General features: G+C 40.7%; 1 protein-coding gene across 2 annotated transcripts; it reads right to left on the reverse strand.

The window, feature by feature from the left end:
• Positions 1-1,091: 1,091 nt before the first annotated feature.
• LOC137273960 (Bardet-Biedl syndrome 7 protein homolog) lies at positions 1,092-18,611 on the reverse strand. Of its 2 annotated transcripts, none has more exons than XM_067806887.1 (19): positions 18,472-18,611; positions 17,741-17,800; positions 17,198-17,260; positions 15,924-16,099; positions 14,821-15,007; positions 13,716-13,788; positions 13,255-13,321; positions 12,998-13,047; positions 12,704-12,834; positions 12,098-12,182; positions 9,836-9,935; positions 8,651-8,843; positions 8,168-8,242; positions 7,586-7,788; positions 7,163-7,327; positions 6,576-6,685; positions 3,442-3,545; positions 3,084-3,207; positions 1,092-2,773 (listed from the first exon to the last, which is right to left on the reverse strand). In XM_067806887.1, the coding sequence occupies exons 1-19, from the start codon at positions 18,508-18,510 to the stop codon at positions 2,637-2,639; spliced, it is 2,142 nt and encodes a 713-aa protein (XP_067662988.1). In that variant the 5' UTR covers positions 18,511-18,611; the 3' UTR covers positions 1,092-2,636. The 2 variants fall into 2 exon arrangements, with proteins under 2 accessions (XP_067662988.1, XP_067662989.1); XM_067806888.1 differs by lacking the exon at positions 9,836-9,935 and adding an exon at positions 11,666-11,765 and having other exon boundaries at positions 18,472-18,608.
• Positions 18,612-18,873: the final 262 nt, after the last annotated feature.

Here is an 18,873-nt window from a genome sequence, read left to right on the forward strand (position 1 = left end):
ACGTAAGTTTAGATCAGGACAACCAATTGATGCAGACTCGGACATATTCCACGGATGCGTTGTGGGAATGTAAACATTGCGAATGCTGCTGTGTCGCTGTTTACCCGATGACTGGGATAGAACAAGCCCTGACACGTTGTACTCATGAATAAATAGAGAATTAAACCTAGAGTATTCTCATAGAATTCATTCGTGTATTCATTGAGTTACGCAGTGACGCTAATATATTGTGATGCAGTGCAAAAGGTGTACAGGTACTGTCGACGCCTTTGGTCTCTCACAAGAATCCATGGCCTGTGACGTCATTAAACAATTGAACGTGACGAGACCGTCACACTCGCTTATCTGTGATGGTTTCTATGGCCATTTAATAAACTCTCTGGACAAAAGGCGGGGTGCACATCCTTGCACCAACCCAAACTCCAAACCCGCTTTGCACTTGCCTGAGTTTATCTACCAGCCACATTGAAACTGCAGTAACACACTACAAGTCCATGGCCACCATCAAAGACGTGGTCACCGGGGTAGAATAGGCCTTCAGTAACCCATGCTTGCCATAAAAGGCGACTGTGCTTGTCGTAAGAGGCGACTAAAGGGATCGGGTGGTCAGGCTTGCTGACTTGGTTGACACATGTCATCTATTCCCAATTGCGCAGATCGATGCTCATGTTGTTGGTCACGGGATTGTCATAAAGAAACTAAGATTTTTCTTAAGCCCAGACTTAAGTTCTTTTATAAATACCACCCCCTAACCTGACACTCTAGGACAGTGCTCTGTCAGGACCACTGAGAATCTGTGTGTTCTGCTGCACAACTAAACCTGTTAAAGGTGGGGCCGATCAAAACCAGAAAAAACAGCTCAAGGCACCACCTCTGTCTCTTCAGATGGGCTATTTAATGCATAAAGAAGTGTTTATTCTGTGGCCAATACAATGAGAAATAATACAGCTCCAATGCCACATGTGCAAAGATGCCACTGCCAGCATCTCGTCTCAGCAAGGGCGGGCATACAGTGTACAGGAAGGACCCGATCAAGGCTGGCCTGAACATATCCTGAAATTGTCTTGACACATAAAGAACTGACAATCGGAAAACATTATATCGAGTTTATTGACTCAAGTAATTTGGACTTATCACAGATGTGATATCAGCAACATTAAAAATGTCCACTAACTTCACACGGAGGTATCACAACATCACCATTCAAACACAGTCTCACATGCTCAGCTCACATTGTAAGTCTGTACTTACAAATATCGTAAGCCTATACAATAAAGTAATCTGCTTGTCAGAAAGGTGGCTTACTTGTTTAAAAATTCTTCAAGAATTGTGATGCAGCTCATTGTTTGTAACAAATCATTTAAAATATTACACTATCATGGTCCTGAAGAAACTCATTAGTTAGTACAGATTTAATCAGGAAACATGTTTATGACAAAGTTCGAAGTGAATACATGCCCCCCTCCCCCATAATAATGGAAAAAAATGAAATAAAAAACGTATGAGAAAAATGCATTTACTATCTATATTTCAACTGTGTTACTCACTCACTCACAAACTCACTCAATTTGGGTAAATCAATCTAAAACACAAATAGTTATCTACTGTGGCCTTAAGTGTATTATGCATCTTGCCTGAAATAAGGGGAGCCAACAATACCTGTGTCTGAATTACAAGTAGGTACAAGCCACGCTCCACAATAGTTTCACAGAGCAAACACAGAGCTAGTACTCCTCATGTCACACAACTCACATTTCCAGGGACAAAACAAAGGGACGGAATGTATTTAAATATTGCTGCATATAGACTGCAGCTGTACACACTTCCAGGTACAGGCACTTCACGGACGGACATTGATAGTTGTATTGAGGTATTGTATATAACAATTGAAACACATACCTGAATAATGTTTACTCGCAAAAACAACTAATGAAAGTTCACTTTGTCATCAAAGTCTATATACTTGTTGATTAAAGATTATGTAAAGACACACCATCAACACATTTTGTAGGTGTTAGGATCATGGTTGTAACCATCTAAAATTTGGTGCTCCTTGCATGTAGTTTACACGGAGTTTAGCTGTGGTGTCTCATCCTCCTGAGAGATCTTAGTCAGAGTATGGACAAAATATAGCCAATGTGAGTCTAAACGGTAGCTCACTCACTCACTCACTCACTCCTGAGATATCGCTCATATTGTGTTGTAGCCCTGAAAGAACTCAAAACACACAACAGCTACCTATTATACTATTCTGGAAACAATATGAGTTTAACTAAAACAATGTCAAATAATTATCTTCAGTGTAATGTTTCAGTAATCCATAACAGGTACGCTGCAAAAAGATTGGACACACCCAATATTTTATCCACGAATGTTTTACAAATATTTCCTCATGACACAAACATGGAATACACATCTAACGATCCATCCAAGATGGTGCTGCAGACAAAAGTACACAACAAGAAATGAATGATGCAGAATAGTTGACAATACAAGTTGAGAATTCAGGCAGAGTGTGGAGAGTCACATGTTACTGAGATGTCAGATCTGTCTTGTCTGTTCCAGCACTACTGGGCCCTGGGCATTTGTCCTCAGTTTAAGTGTCATTCAAGTTTCCTTTCAGTTCCAAACAGGGATCATGCAGAGTTTTCAAAGAACTGCACAAGGCCTTCAAGGTCGTACGTGTCAAGCACTTCCAGAAGGGCTGGGACCTTGCCTTTCACATTCTGACCTTTAAACTTGAACTTATCGATGTACAGGTCTGTGATCATTCCTGGAAATATACAAAAGTATCAAAAGATTAAAAATCAACACACCCAAACTCATCATATCCAACCTCAACTGATCAATATCTCTTCACATCAAACCTCAGATGAAAAAAAAAATCATGAGAACTATGATCTTGAATATACGTCTTCAAACATAATTATGTGAACTATTTCAATACATGATTTCATTATGCACAGGAGACAGCAGTATGTCTTTCATCACTGATCAATGTTCTGGATCTCAAATTTCAGACACACATACACAAACACTCACACACACATAGGTATGTCCACCATCTCACCACATGAACCTACCATAGAGCCTCTCCAGGTGACATGGCTGTTTCTTGTACTCGATCTCCAACTGGTCAGCCTCTTTCAGTATCTGCTGATACTCCGCCGACAGGAAACTTGTGTCGCTTTCGTGGACAGCCAGTTCCTACAATTATGAATACTGGAGAACTGTCACTGACACATTTCACGAGACTGATTTGTCCTGCCACTGATTTGGGGACTGGTCAGTTCAAATGGTATTAACCATACACAGATATTTACGGTATTATCGACTTGTTATTTATTTTACTTGTACTCCAAACCAAACGTTACTGTGATCGTTTATCTGGACTTATAATAAATAATAGGGTGATCTCCCTTTGTTTCATGAGTTACCTACCTTGAGTGCATCAACAAGCTGAACTTTCTTTGCAAGCAGAAGTTGATGTTCCAGTCTGGGGTGTATGAGGGACAGAGTGTGGGGAATTGACTCGTCGTTCACATCTGCAACACCAGACATGCCATGTACATCTTGTCTCACTGGCTCCTCATGCCAGGACAACATGCCAGAAACACTTAGCCTGATTGACCGCCTATGCTGGGAGATACATACGCACCATATGTGAGTGAGTGAGTGAGTTTAGATTTACCCTGCACTCGGCAATATTCCAGCTACATGGCGGCAGTCTGTAAATAATCGAGTCTGGACCAGACAATCCAGTGATCAACGACATGAGCATTAATCTGTGCATTTGGGAACTGATGACATGTGTCAACCAAGTCAGTGAGCCTGACCACCCAATCCCGTTAGTGGCCTCTTACGACAAGCATAGTCGCCATTTATGGCAAGCATGGGTTGCTGAAGGCCTATTCTAACCTGGGAACTTCACAGGGCCTATCTGCTGGGAGATACACAACATATATAATGTCAAGCTTGATTGACCACCTATGCTGGGAGATACACATCATATGTAATGTCTAGACTGACTGACCATCTGCTGGAAGATACACAACATATATAATGTCAAGCTTGATTGACCACCTATGCTGGGAGATACACACCATATGTAATGTCTAGACTGACTGACCATCTGCTGGAAGATACACAACATATATAATGTCAAGCTTGATTGACCACCTATGCTGGGAGATACGCACCATATGTAATGTCTAAACTGACTGACCATCTGCTGGAAGATACACAACATATATAATGTCAAGCTTGATTGACCACCTATGCTGGGAGATACACACCATATGTAATGTCTAGACTGACTGACCATCTGCTGGAAGATACACAACATATATAATGTCAAGCTTGATTGACCACCTATGCTGGGAGATACGCACCATATGTAATGTCTAGACTGACTGACCATCTGCTGGAAGATACACAACATATATAATGTCAAGCTTGATTGACCACCTATGCTGGGAGATACACACCATATGTAATGTCTAGACTTACTGACCATCTGCTGGAAGATACACAACATATATAATGTCAAGCTTGATTGACCACCTATGCTGGGAGATACACACCATATGTAATGTCTAGACTGACTGACCATCTGCTGGAAGATACACAACATATATAATGTCAAGCTTGATTGACCACCTATGCTGGGAGATACACACCATATGTAATGTCTAGCCTGATTGACTACTGGGACATACACAACATATGTAATCTCAAGCTTGATTGACCACCTGTGCTCGGAAATACACACCATATGTAATGTCTAGCCTGACTGACTATCTATACTGGAAGATACACACCATATGTATTGTCTAGCCTGACTGACCACCTATAATGGGAGACACACAACATGTAATATCAAGCTTGACTGACTACCTGTGCTGGGAGACACACAACATATGTAATGTCTAGTCTGATTGACTATCTATACTGGAAGATAAACAGCATATGTAATGTCTCGCCTGATTAACCACCTATACTCGGAGATACGATATGCAATGTCTAGCCTGACTGACCACCTGTACTGGGAGATACACACCATATGTAATGTCTAGCCTGATTGGCCACCTATACTTGGGGATACACATCATAATATAATGTCTAGCCTGACTGACCACCTATACTGGGGGATACGCACCATATGTAATGTCTATCCTGACTGACCACCTGTACTGGGAGATACAAACCATATGTAATGTCTAGCCTGACTGACCACCTGTACTGGGAGATACACACCATATACAATGTCTAGCCTGACTGACCACCTGTACTGGGGGATACACACCATATGTAATGTCTAGCCTGACTGACCACCTATAATGGGAGACACACAACATGTAATATCAAGCTTGACTGACTACCTGTGCTGGGAGACACACAACATATGTAATGTCTAGTCTGATTGACTATCTATACTGGAAGATAAACAGCATATGTAATGTCTCGCCTGATTAACCACCTATACTCGGAGATACGATATGCAATGTCTAGCCTGACTGACCACCTGTATTGGGAGATACACACCATATGTAATGTCTCGCCTGATTGGCCACCTATACTTGGGGATACACATCATAATATAATGTCTAGCCTGACTGACCACCTATACTGGGGGATACGCACCATATGTAATGTCTATCCTGACTGACCACCTGTACTGGGAGATACAAACCATATGTAATGTCTAGCCTGACTGACCACCTGTACTGGGAGATACACACCATATACAATGTCTAGTCTGACTGACCACCTGTACTGGGGGATACACACCATATGTAATGTCTAGCCTGACTGACCACCTGTACTGGGGGATACACACCATATGTAATGTCTCGCCTGATTGGCCACCTATACTTGGGGATACACATCATAATATAATGTCTAGCCTGACTGACCACCTATACTGGGGGATACACACCATATATAATGTCTATCCTGACTGACCACCTGTACTGGGAGATACAAACCATATGTAATGTCTAGCCTGACTGACCACCTGTACTGGGAGATACACACCATATACAATGTCTAGTCTGACTGACCACCTGTACTGGGGGATACACACCATATGTAATGTCTAGCCTGACTGACCACCTGTACTGGGGGATACACACCATATGTAATGTCTAGCCTGACTGACCACCTGTACTGGGAGATACACACCATATGTAATGTCTAGCCTGACTGACCACCTGTACTGGGGGATACACACCATATGTAATGTCTAGCCTGACTGACCACCTGTACAGGGTGATACACACCATATGTAATGTCTAGCCTGACTGACCACCTATACTGGGAGATACACACCATATGTAATGTCTAGTCTGACTGACCACCAGTACTGGGAGATACACACCATATATAATGTCTAGCCTGACTGACCACCTGTACTGGGAGATACACACCATATGTAATGTCTAGCCTGATTGGCCACCTGTACTAGGGGATACACACCATATGTGATGTCTAGCCTGACTGACCACCTGTACTGGGAGATACACACCATACGTAATGTCTAGCCTGACTGACCACCTGTACTGGGGGATACACACCATATGTAATGTCTAGTCTGATCTTCTTCTTGGTGGCTTCTTTAGATAGCACATCCTTCAGGATTGAAATGGTAGAAATGTTGTCAGATCTGAACACAGCCTCTCCCTTCCTGCAAGCAATAGGACATGTATCTCACACCTTTGTATCATGCACGCACACTTTTGCTCCATATCCCATTTACATCCCCAAAACACCAAGACAACAGTAATTCACCACTAAAAACAGAAGCATGTTTACCTCAGGTTTTATTTACACAGGTACTTTTGGTAGATAATCATATAAACCTTTTCAGACTAAAGAACACAGTGACTTTTGATTTACAATAAATGTTATTTTATGTCACAATTGGCAAGATTCCTGCTGTATCCAACAATCCTTTTTACTAACTAGGCCAGACTGACACAAAGAGCAAACACACAGTCTGCAGTATGACATACAACCAGGCAATTCATTGATCACCACAACATGCTTTTGGGCAGTTCTTTGGTCAAATGTAGGACACAAACCACACATTGTTAGAAAGAACGGGCCTCTGAACTCTCTACTTTGTAGATGTATGGTACATTGCACAGTGTAGCACACCTACCTGTATGAACACTCCAGCTGTGTGCCGAGGAAGGTGGAGACGAAGTGGAAGGTGACATTGTCGCCGGCAGGTGTACGGTCAGGCAGTTCTGGCAGACAGAAGCACACCCAGGAGTGTATCTCTGCAAGACTGAACTGCCCTGACAATGTCAGACTGTTGTGTGGCCTGTAACAATAAGATTGGAAATGACCAATCATATTTTGATATTTTCAGAATATGACAGTGCACATGACCCCCAGTGTACAAAGAAAATGATCCTTCCCTAAAGCATGTGACATATCTTGTAACACCCTCAATATGTATGTGACATATCTTGTGATTCCATCCGAAAGTATGAGATATATCTTGAGTTCCCCTCATACAGTATGCCATATATCTTACCGATCATTCCTTAAAGCATGTAGTACATCGACCCACACTTACCGACTGCTGTCAAACACGTGTGTCCGCTGATGGAGGGAGAGGGGTTTGATTGGATACTGCTTCACCTGGCACGTCTTGGGTTGGATACGAGGTGTGATGTACGCCTGCAGAGTTCCATGTTGGCCTTCGATTGACCTGACCTTCAACTCCAGACGAGTCGTGTTGGCCTGACATCTGTATGTTGCCAACAGAAAGTTACCTTCCTGGAAGAAAATGTATGGTAAACATAGCAAGATCTAAAATTTCATTTGTTTCATGGTGTAAATGATTTTGTTCATACTTTCAAATAGAATACTGTGTTGGTATTTAACATTATCAGTGATGGAAACATGGCTAGGTACAGGTTGTAGGAAACTATGCCTGTAAACTGTAAAAGTGTGATCAAGCTAATGAAACAATGGTGAACTGGAGGTTGAGACGTTACAGCCATGCCACCTGATTCTTGACTTACAGGATACTTTCTTCTAAAATAACTTCTGGACATGAGTGAGTTGTGTGAAGCAAGGTCATGTGCTCCATTTCTCAGATGTTTGCTACTCTGCTGTTATCAAAGAAAGGAACAGGTTTGTGCAGGACACTGACCTCAGGATTACAGGCACTGTAGCTGACCACTGCAGAGTTCTTCTCAACATCCAGTAGGTCAATCGGTACGTCACTCTGTCAACATTAAAATGGGCCAGGACAATGAGTTTTCTTGCGTCAGTGATATGTGGAAACAAATCACACAAGATGAAAAACATACTGATGAGGCTTCCCAAATTATTCATAGTATTACTACAATTTTGTATTCACTCTCTATTATGCTGTTCCTATAGCAACTGGCAAATATTTGGTTTCCCTTTTATATTATTTTAGATAATTGATTTTTTAGATACTTGATTCATCTATATCTGGTGGCAAGTTTGATTTTATGACCATAAATGCACAAACATTTAGGTAAGGGTTAAATTCATATTCATACATGACATACTCTTTCAGGAACTGAAACTGATATCAGTATGGAGTGTGAAAACAACAATGACATGAGCATGATGGGATATCCCACAATGATGCAGAAGCTCTTACCTGCAGCAGCACGTTGTCTATGGGCATTTGTAGCTCTAGGCTGAGGGAGTAGCTGGCATCCTCACAGTTGAGGACAAATTTGTCATTGATGCTGAAGATGGGAACAGCAGACACAGCATCCTTGGAGAAGGCCGTCTGCTGGTACTTCTCTCTCTCATCCAAAACCTTCTGCTGCAGGTTGTCCACTTCATTTCTGAAGAAAAGACATCCAACAGTGCAGGTGTGTGATACAGATATATACAACAGGGCAGGTATGTGATGTAGAGACATCCATTAGTGCATGTGTGCAATACAGATATATATACAACAGGACAGGTATGTGATATTGAGACATCCAACAGTGCAGGTGTGTGATAGAGACATCCAACAGTGCAAGGGTGTCTCTGAGATACAAAACAGTGCATGCGTGTGATACAAAGATACAGAACAGAACAGAGACATCCAAAAATGCCTGTGTGTCTCAGATAAAACAGAGCAGTGCAGGTGCTCCTATTCTACAACAGTGTCAAACATATCAAAACTATATTACTTCTATGATCATGATAACAAGGCCAATCAGTCATTGAGTGATTCTGATATCCTTTGATAGTGGCAGGCCCAGTTGGACAAGAATTAAAAACATATATAGCAAGGATGGGTGTATGGACTACCTAATGGCAATGATATAAGTTTAAACGGATCTTTGATGTTGATGAGCTATAAATAAAGTAACGTTAACAAGAAAAATGTGTGTGAAAGAGTGTATATGTCTATGTCTTGTGCAAACTTTAAGCAATAATAAAGTGCAAGCATCCCTCAGTGAACACTATGGTATGGGTGTACAGGGTGTAGGAGATGGAATAGCTCTGTCTTTGTGTCATACAAAATTTAAGAGAGGAGATATGAGAATATACCAAAACAACACCTGAAAAAGAACAAAACTAGCTCTCAAAACATGCTACAGGTTATATAGAGGTGCAATTAAATACATGTAAATTTTATTGTTAGAAAGTGATTTCTGCCCCACAATGGCAGTTACTGTGCCAGTCAGATATTAATAACAGTAGATGTAACCATGACAGACAGGCTGCAAAAAGCAGAGAGATCAGTAAGCAAGGTTAGGAGAAGATGCTTCACACTGGGGTGGAGGAAGTTAGTCAAGGGAGACTACTCTATCTGCACTCTGTGCTCAAGGAGCAGACATACTTGAGGTGGGAGAGTTTGGTGGCGGCTGCCTCCCCGATGACTACCTCTCGGGCACCCATCTCTCTGAGCAGGGGTTCAGAGGTCAGACCGAACACCCAACCTGCACAATATGCAATATGCTGGCGTTATAACTGCCACATGTTATACAAATTAGTGCACTGGACTAACAAGCACCATGCCCATATGTGTGTAGCCTGTCAGACAAATGTGTAGCAATACACATCAATCAAATGTTGTTCATAGAAATTTTTGAAATTTAAAAAAAAAAATTCCAATGATTAATTAAAAATAATCTGAACAAAAACAATGAAAGATTATGTGCTACTAACAAAATAATGACCTTCAATCTGACATTCCTACATGCATCCCATCTATCTTGATGTAAGTGAAGGAAGCGTGACAGGGTAGACCAAGTGTGTTAAAGGAATCTCCCCTTATTACCTGAAGTTTACAAGTTACACATGTGATAATGGATGATAGACATAGGTTCCGAACCAACTGATTCAGGTGGCTAAATATACTGGTAATTTTTCATCGCTGAAGAGAAAAATCATTAATGATCATCAATATTGGTGAGAGTGTGAGTTAAATTTTGACACTGCTTTTAGCATTATTCCAGCAATATCACAGTGGAGGACATCAGAAATGGGCTTCTCACGATTCACCCATGAGGGCAATCGAACCTGGGTCTTCTGTCTGAGGTGTGAACACTTCAAGCACTAGGTTACCCCACCGGCAAGTTATCAGTTTTTTACGTAACGAGTAGATTATTTACTTGTTTGTGTACACAACCAAGATTAGACTACTGCTCACAACCTCAGACGCTGGGCATGCATACTGTTTCAAGCTCCACGAACCTATTCACTGCGCATGCGTCACGGGCGCAGCGCAGCACATATGTTGGAACCAATTTTTCCCCCAGCGCTGGGGGGAATTTAGTGGATTTAGTTGAACTCCGATTTCGGGGGCTTTTTTTCATCGCGTTTTTTTCAACTTTATAGGTTGGATTGGCATTTTTTATGATTTCTTTTGGTAAATGCATACCGAAAGGCATCAGAATCTGCAAAGTTGTGTTTTACGTTGCATGTGACCTTTAACATACCTTGATATACTCCTACACAAAAATACCATAGATACACTACACTTCAAAAGAGCACTGACAAATTATCTTCAATTCTGCTCTGAGCAAAATGAAGCCTAGACAACTAGCTTATTATCATTTAACTTATCATAACAAAACAGACTCATCATAATTCATGTACTGAAATTCCTGTGGTCTATATGGGAAATGTACATGCTTAGCTCACACCAAAAAACATTGCAGACAGGGTCATTCCAGTATTATCAAGGTGGAGGACACTGGATATGAGCATCACAAATGGAATAGAACTCAGCAAACACAGTAACCACTAGACCACCTAACAGTCCCTTTCACAAAAAAAGTGGTTGTCTGTCCGTTTCATGAATATCATATATCTGCATCTTACTTGTACACCATACTTAGTTTACTTCCATGTACATACAAAATCTATCCAAAGTGAAATTTAGAGAAAAAACAAACAAACAATAGTAAAATGTGGATGAAAATTGAAAAATGATAAAACATTTTCAAAAACCTTTTGCAAACCACATCTTACATATGACATACAAGAATTTAGATGCTATGAAAAAGCAAGCTGAACATCTGTCCATATTTCTAAAAACATGCAGTTCCCATGGTGACAGAAATCATGCCTCAACATTTACTGTCATTTCTGTAACTAAAGCATGCAGTTAGGACGGATACATAAGCAACGAACATCCATGGCTCCAAGGTCATAACATTGTTACCTCAGGGACACAATTTTTTCCTTTCCTTCGGAAGTAAATGTCATCGTATCTTTTCCTGTTTCTTTGTGAAATGGTGCCGACGTGAGGGAAAACAGCCAGCCTGTAACCATGGTAACGGTTTCTCTTGCGTTTATGAATGGAATAGGAGCATAGCTTATCCTACCTACCACATACACAATGACAATACACCACAGACTTCGTAACCATGCCAGACAAATGAAGCAATAGATATATAATATTTGCCTCACAGCAATATTTCAGTACAAAAAGTTTTAAAAGCCTGTAAAGTCAAAAAAATGGAAATCATTTGGTAAAAGAAGGGAGAAGGTTGGAAGAAATGTTGAACTAACAAAACATAAATCTTAAATCCAGATGTTGTGATTCTAAAACATCCTGGGTTTGTTTTGTATGAAGCAATGGTAAAATACTTGCCAGCATATGTGGAGCAGACGATCTCATCATAGCCTGGAGTTGTGACCACGCCGCCTTGTACCGATGTGACGCTCTCACTGCACGTCTGAAATAGTTCAACACATACTACAATACCTGATCATCAAGTTGGTCTGCTGGCTCAGAGTATTTAGCCTGCTCTCAAAGCTGCTGAACTTTCAACGAGAATCATACTCAAAGTGAATGTAGAAGTTGGCTGTGAGTCAGGAGAGGTGAGTTAACGTGGATGACCCTCAAAGACAAAGTTTGTCGATTAGTCCTTGCTTTCACCCTGTGAGTGAGTGAATGGGGTTTTATTCTGCTTTTAGCAATATTCCAGTAATATCATTGCAGGAGTCACCAGAAATGGGATTCATACATTGTATCCTTGTGTGAATCAAACCCGGGTCTTCAGTGTGACAAGCGAACGCTTTAACCACTAGGCTACTCTAACACCACTGACATGGTGGACTGTGCAACAGTGATGAAGATGACAGACATCTAAAAGTTTCTTGACATGGATGACTCACAACAACCATATGTTGACTATGAAACAGTGATCAGGAGATGAATGTGACTGTCAGCTACAAGATTCTGAACACGGCTTACATGGCTGTATCTAAAGATAGGTTCCTCAGCCTCGTCAAAGCTGTACACCTCCACAAGGCCATCGTCTCTGCCTACTAGGAGGTCTAGCACACCATCTGCAGTGATGTCGTAGTTGGCCAGACTCAACACACCTGTGTACACAACAGTCACATATAACATGTCCGGAACAAAACATACTATTTGTATTTGTAACACAACAGCAAAAGCAAAAATAAAATATTTTCGAACAGTTGTACACAACAAGTAACGACCAATGAAACTGGGCACATATCTGACCTCATGACGATGACCTACCTCCATTCTTCTTTTCATTGGGCAGCTCCCATCTGTGAGTAGGGGCCAGGCTGCAACAGGAGGCACTATTATCATATGCTTACACTACAACAACATGCATGAATTACAACAATACTCTCATATTATGACGTACATAGATTACAACACACGTAGGTCACAAAAACATGCTCACATTACAATAGCTTAAGTTAAAACACAAAAGGTTTTCTCCCATCTCTCATACAAGATGAACCTGGGGGATGTAGAAGACAACTCACGTGCCGATCTGCACAAGACCCACTCTACCATCTGACGTACCAAACAGAATCTCGTTACCATCATCACCTGTAAAATCAATTAAATAGTAAATAAAACAAGAGGATGAATATACCAATCACCTTAGAAGTTCTCACCTCTCCAAAAAAAGTGACAGATTTAGTGTGTGCTGGCTCACAACACAGCAATGTCCCAGGTGCATAATCACAAACCCGTGACTTGAAGCATCACTGATGAACCATGTATACGCTAGGACACATCTACATCTACAACCAGCAGTCTCTGACAGAAACATCAGATTTTAACAGGGTAATTAGAGGAAGATTATGGTTCACCAACATGCAGGGTATGAACAAACTGAATCACTGAACAGTCTGCTTCACAGACCTTGGCCTCTTTAACCATAAACTGCAGTAAATTCTGTCTTCTCTTGTGTGCTTGGCCACTGCTAGATTCCACTCACCTGCATCATTCCCGTACAGCTCTAACACAACAGGCGGACCCGGCACCTCCACCTCATACAGCAACTCTGAATGCTGCAGAACATTATCATAAAGAATCACACACGATTCATAATGCAGCTTAGTTATCAACTGTAAGAAAAATAATGGCAGGGAAGATCAAGGTTAGAACTGGTCTCCACTGTTGGTTGAACAAGGCAATTATTGGGATTGGGTGGAGCATTACTTGATGCATGTGATCATATCTATGTGATGCGTAGACTGATCCTCAGGATGACCACCACTGATCTGCCTGGTCCAGACTGAGCATCAATATATGGAATACGATGGCATCGACCAGTCTGACCACCCATTCCAAGAAGATCCGAGTTAGAATTGGTCTTCAGTAACCCTTATACTTGTCGTAAGTGGCAACTAAAGGGATTGGGTGGTCAGGCTCCCTGACATGTCACTGTATCCCATTTGCATAGGTCGATGCTCATGTTGTTGATCACTGAATTGTCTAATCCAGGTTTGATCATTTACAGACCACCATCACATAGCTTCAATATTACTGATTGTGGCATTAAGCAATGACCAAAGACAAAGTGACAGCAAAGTGAATTCTGAGTGAATTCAACCCAAACTCTCTTCGAGGCCCTGGAGGGTTAGCAGTAATATCACAATATCAGTGCACCGGGTACACCTTCATGTATGTTGGAAGCATATTCCAAACTGTCACTTGCTCAAGTGCATCAGTGATGGGTTGGACTGAAACCCTGGAAACACTCCAGCTGCCAAACATGGTCAACAATTCAACTATGCCTTCTGACAAATCTGGCCTGTCTGATCTCTAACCTGTGCAATGAAGATAGGTTTAACACACCATGAAGGTCCAGATTAGAATTGATCTTCAGTAACCCATGCATGTCATAAGAGGCAACTAGTGGGATCAGGTGGTCAGACTCGCTGATTTGTTTGACACACATTGGTTCTCAGTTGCACAGATCAATGTTTATGCTGCTGATCAATGGACTGTCTGGTCAAGACTCGATTATTTACTGCCGCCATGTAGCTGGAATATTGCTGAGTGTGGCGTAAAACTAAACTCACTGCTTGTTCCAGTACCTGAAGTGATCGAAGCACCCGGTCCTGGCAGGCTAGGATTGGGATCACATCGGGTATCTTGTCCATGGGAAGTGTGATCACGTCATTGATCTTATCTCCACACAGGTAGTGGTTGATGTCCTTACAGTCACGGTAATGGTTGTAGATGAAGTTGCCACACGTGAACAGATCAGAACCTTCAACATACCTACAATGCAACAAATCACATTGGTATCAACATGATCAAGGTTGTTGGTCCTCATTCTTGAATAACAATAACAATGCGCTGGAAACATTTTTTGCTATTCAAAGCCTTCTTAAGAGACACAAAGAAATGTAATCATGGTTTTAAAATGAACAGTTCAAGGAATCACTGAAAAATACAGCAAGTGAAGTGAAAGTCTGAGACTATTCCAATTTCCACTTGTTAAGTGATGTGCATGCTCTCTGTGGAGGTTGGAGATCAACATGATCAAAGCAACAATAGTCCATCCACTACATGAGTGAGTGAGTGAGTTTAGTTTTACGCCACACTCAGCAATATTCCAGCTATATGGCGGCGGTCTGTAAATAATCGAGTCTCCACAAGACAATCCAGTGCTCAACAGCATGAGCATTGATCTGCGCAACCAAGTCAGCGAGCTTGACTACCCGATCCCGTTAGTCGCCTCTAACAACATGCACAGTCGCCTTTTATGGCAAGCATGGGTTGCTGAAGGCCTATTCTACCCCGAGACCTTCACGGCTCCCACTACATGCAGTAGACTTGGGACCAGAGAGCCAAACCACTGATTTTCTGTGCAGCAGACCACAAAGGCTGAAGGTGACAAACCTATGGTCTGTCCACTACTCCCACAAAAACTTGAAACCTCAGATGTTCTATCCACCAAACTATCTAAGGTGGGGATCACACCAACTGCTCTCTTTTCACCATGATATAAGTTTAATATAATTGTTGCTAATGACACCACTTTCTAATCAAAATATCAAAAAATGTTAGAAAATGTTTACAGATGTGAAAAAGTTTACTGCCTTCATATGAAGCATAAACATTTCTGTCTGAGACACATCTCAACAGAAATATGTCAAGATCAGATACTGAACAATAGAACAAAAGACCATACATGGACTGTATTGGTTCCGACATGTTCGTATCAAACGCCAGGAAGTTTTTGCCCTTCCTTGTATAACCTCTGACCTCTGGCCCTGATGCCACAAATATCCTCTCCTTTACCCCACCCACAGGCCCTGCAACCTCAAGGCGGATGATCTTTGGACCAGGAGGAGTTGCAAATACTTGCTGAAACAAAGAAATAATATTCTTCAGAAACACTGTCATCATGACTCCCTATAACTGAGGAAACTCCTTCGTCCCAATGTCATTCTGAACATAATTATGACAGGTGAAGTGATTCGTTTGTTTGTTGGTTGTTTGATGCCACTCTCAGCAATATTTCAGCTATATGGACAGTGTATGTACATACTTGAGTCTGGACCATACAATCCACTGTTCAACAGCATGAGCATCTATATACATAATTGGGATGACATGATGTGTCAACCAAGTCAGCAAGCTTGCTCATCCAATCCCATTTGTTGTCTCTTACGACAAGCATGGATAGCTATAGACCAATTCTCACTCGGCTGTTCACAAGTGATGTGGTAACGTGATGTGAAATAGTTTGATGTGGTATTCAAGTGCCTGTGTGTATGCTAGAATGTATCTGGACTAAGCTGGGTTTTTCATAGTGTTGATCCACATGAATACCCAAATGCCTTTGAACTGGCCAGTCTTTGATTTATCATCTGATGATGTTGAAGGCCAAACAAGATAAGAAATTCATTTGTAAAATCATTTGGCATGATGCGACCATGTTATAGCATATGCTGAGTGTATCTATGTGACATCATGACCTCATGCTACACACAAGCAGCAGGTCAACAGAAACGTGTTTGGTGCTGAGAAATCAGAGATTAAAATCAGAACAAATCTGGTACTTAGTCCATGGTGAGCAGACCTTATTATGTACATGCTTTACTTAAAATAGCACAAGTGCATTAACATAATCCTGCCTGAAACTTAGTCTTGTGACAACATTTGATTTACCAATGCAAATTGCACTGCAGATTAGTTTCAGTCATGTAGAACTTGTAAACTTGTGATCATAAAATCCACATTTTGTGTTCAAAATAGACTATGTTAAAAGACACAAAGTTTCTCAAACGTAACATTATATGTTGCACTTGAATTCCATGATTCCTAAATATCAATAAATTTAACATGAAGGTCTCCTCTTTTCCCAACTAAATACAAAACAATATCCTAAATCATGATATACAGATCACAAGCAGATTCTAAATTCTAATTTAGTCTAATTTGTTGTCTATCATCACTTACCTGAATTTCTCCCTTTTTCATGCCAAAACACTGGAGGACCCCTTGTTGGTCTGCCACAGCAATCTACACACAGAACATATGATAGTTGTAGTGGTTAAATCTTTATGAGTACTTCACATCAGTAATTTCTTGGGTTAAATTACTTCAAAAGAACAAACCCAAACTACAAAAGTTCCCGATCAGAGAAAAAACAGTGGCAAATCTGAATTTGGAACCCACAACTATCTGAGCCTGAGCAGAATAAGGGACATAACTGTATATAACAAATTGTTACAAAACAGGTCACCTCCACTCCTTATATATATAATATTTAGCATGTTTATTTGCTTCAGCTATATGACAGCAGTTTCTGTAATTAATCAGGTCTGGAACAGGCAATCCTGTGATTAACAACATGGGAACCAATATGAGCAGTTGGGACATGACACGTATCAACAAAGTCTGATAATGTCAGTTGCGTTTCACAAGAAGCATGGGTTGCTGAAGACCCACCCTAACCCAAGTCTTAACAATGGTCATCCATAAAATATAAACTTGTTATACCTTCTGTGTTTTTCCTGACATTGGAAGTAGCCTCATTGTCTTGGGAGATGTGATCCCCACCTGAAATATGCATAATATCAGAACATACACCACGACACCCATGATAATGAAGACAGTATTGCTAAATAAGTACAATTTGACAAGCTTCGAGACACACAGATTTCATTCAATGTGGTTGACAAGTTTTACATTTTGTCAGCATATCAACTGGAATTAAAGAGTTCCACCCGTACCCTACTCTTTTTACACAAAATATTTCCTCCTTTCCCAGTGTAATATTTCAACACTGAAATATGTTCATTGATTGGGTATTTTTTCTATACCTGTTCTAGTTTATTGATGTGTTTTTAGGGTGAGGTATGAATGTTAGTTTGTAATTTCGGCTTTTGATTGGTGTGAGGGGTACGGGCAGAACTCTTACCCAAACTTTTTGTTTACCGTGTTTATCTATGGCTGTTACAAAAGATTGTACACATTCATGTCCTCATCACTAATAATCTAAACTTTAAATGCATCACATTACATTCTCAGTTAGTTATAATGTTTGTTTCCGGTGAATTTTCGCAACCTCAGTTACTGTCAATATGGAAAATCCAACCTTGAAGTAAAATGCAATTATTGCGCTGTAGTGCAAGCCTACGTTTGTGATCGAAAACAGAACACTTACAAGGATATTCAATTAAATTATTTCACGTTGATAAAAATGGGTTAATATTTTCATATGTAGTTACCTGTTGATAGTCTACCCGTGTAAGATTTAATTCCATCATTTTGAATGTCTTCTTTTAGTGACAGGCGTGATATAACTTCAATAAGCTCCCTTTGCCTCACTTTGTTGATCTTCCCGACCGAAAATGTGTATAAGCTCCGCACTGAAGAAATTATCCGCTTTCATTAGACATACTACTTTTAATCTATTATTTTAAAACAAATGTCTTTTTGCAATATTAGCTGAAATATTAAATTTCCACACACATGAAAATTACTTCTGATAAATATATACAAATGTATATGGTGCACATAGCCTCATAAACTACGGACAGACGTGTATCGTCAACCCTTGAGCTGCTGAAAGATGACAGCATGGTGGGTGTGTACGTACTTGCAGCGCGAAATACGAAGACTTAGGTGTC

This window comes from Haliotis asinina, chromosome 2, assembly GCF_037392515.1.
Source record: "Haliotis asinina isolate JCU_RB_2024 chromosome 2, JCU_Hal_asi_v2, whole genome shotgun sequence".
NCBI lineage: Eukaryota > Metazoa > Mollusca > Gastropoda > Lepetellida > Haliotidae > Haliotis > Haliotis asinina.

Coding starts and splice junctions, on each gene's coding strand:
- LOC137273960 (XM_067806887.1), bottom strand. CDS start 18,510: ATGATGGAATTAAATCTTACACGGGTAGACTATCAACAG. Junction 13,789..14,820: donor GGGTGCTTCGATCACTTCAG/GTACTGGAACAA, acceptor AATGTTCTGCAG/CATTCAGAGTTGCTGTATGA. Junction 8,844..9,835: donor ACCAAACTCTCCCACCTCAA/GTATGTCTGCTC, acceptor TCTTTTCTTCAG/AAATGAAGTGGACAACCTGC.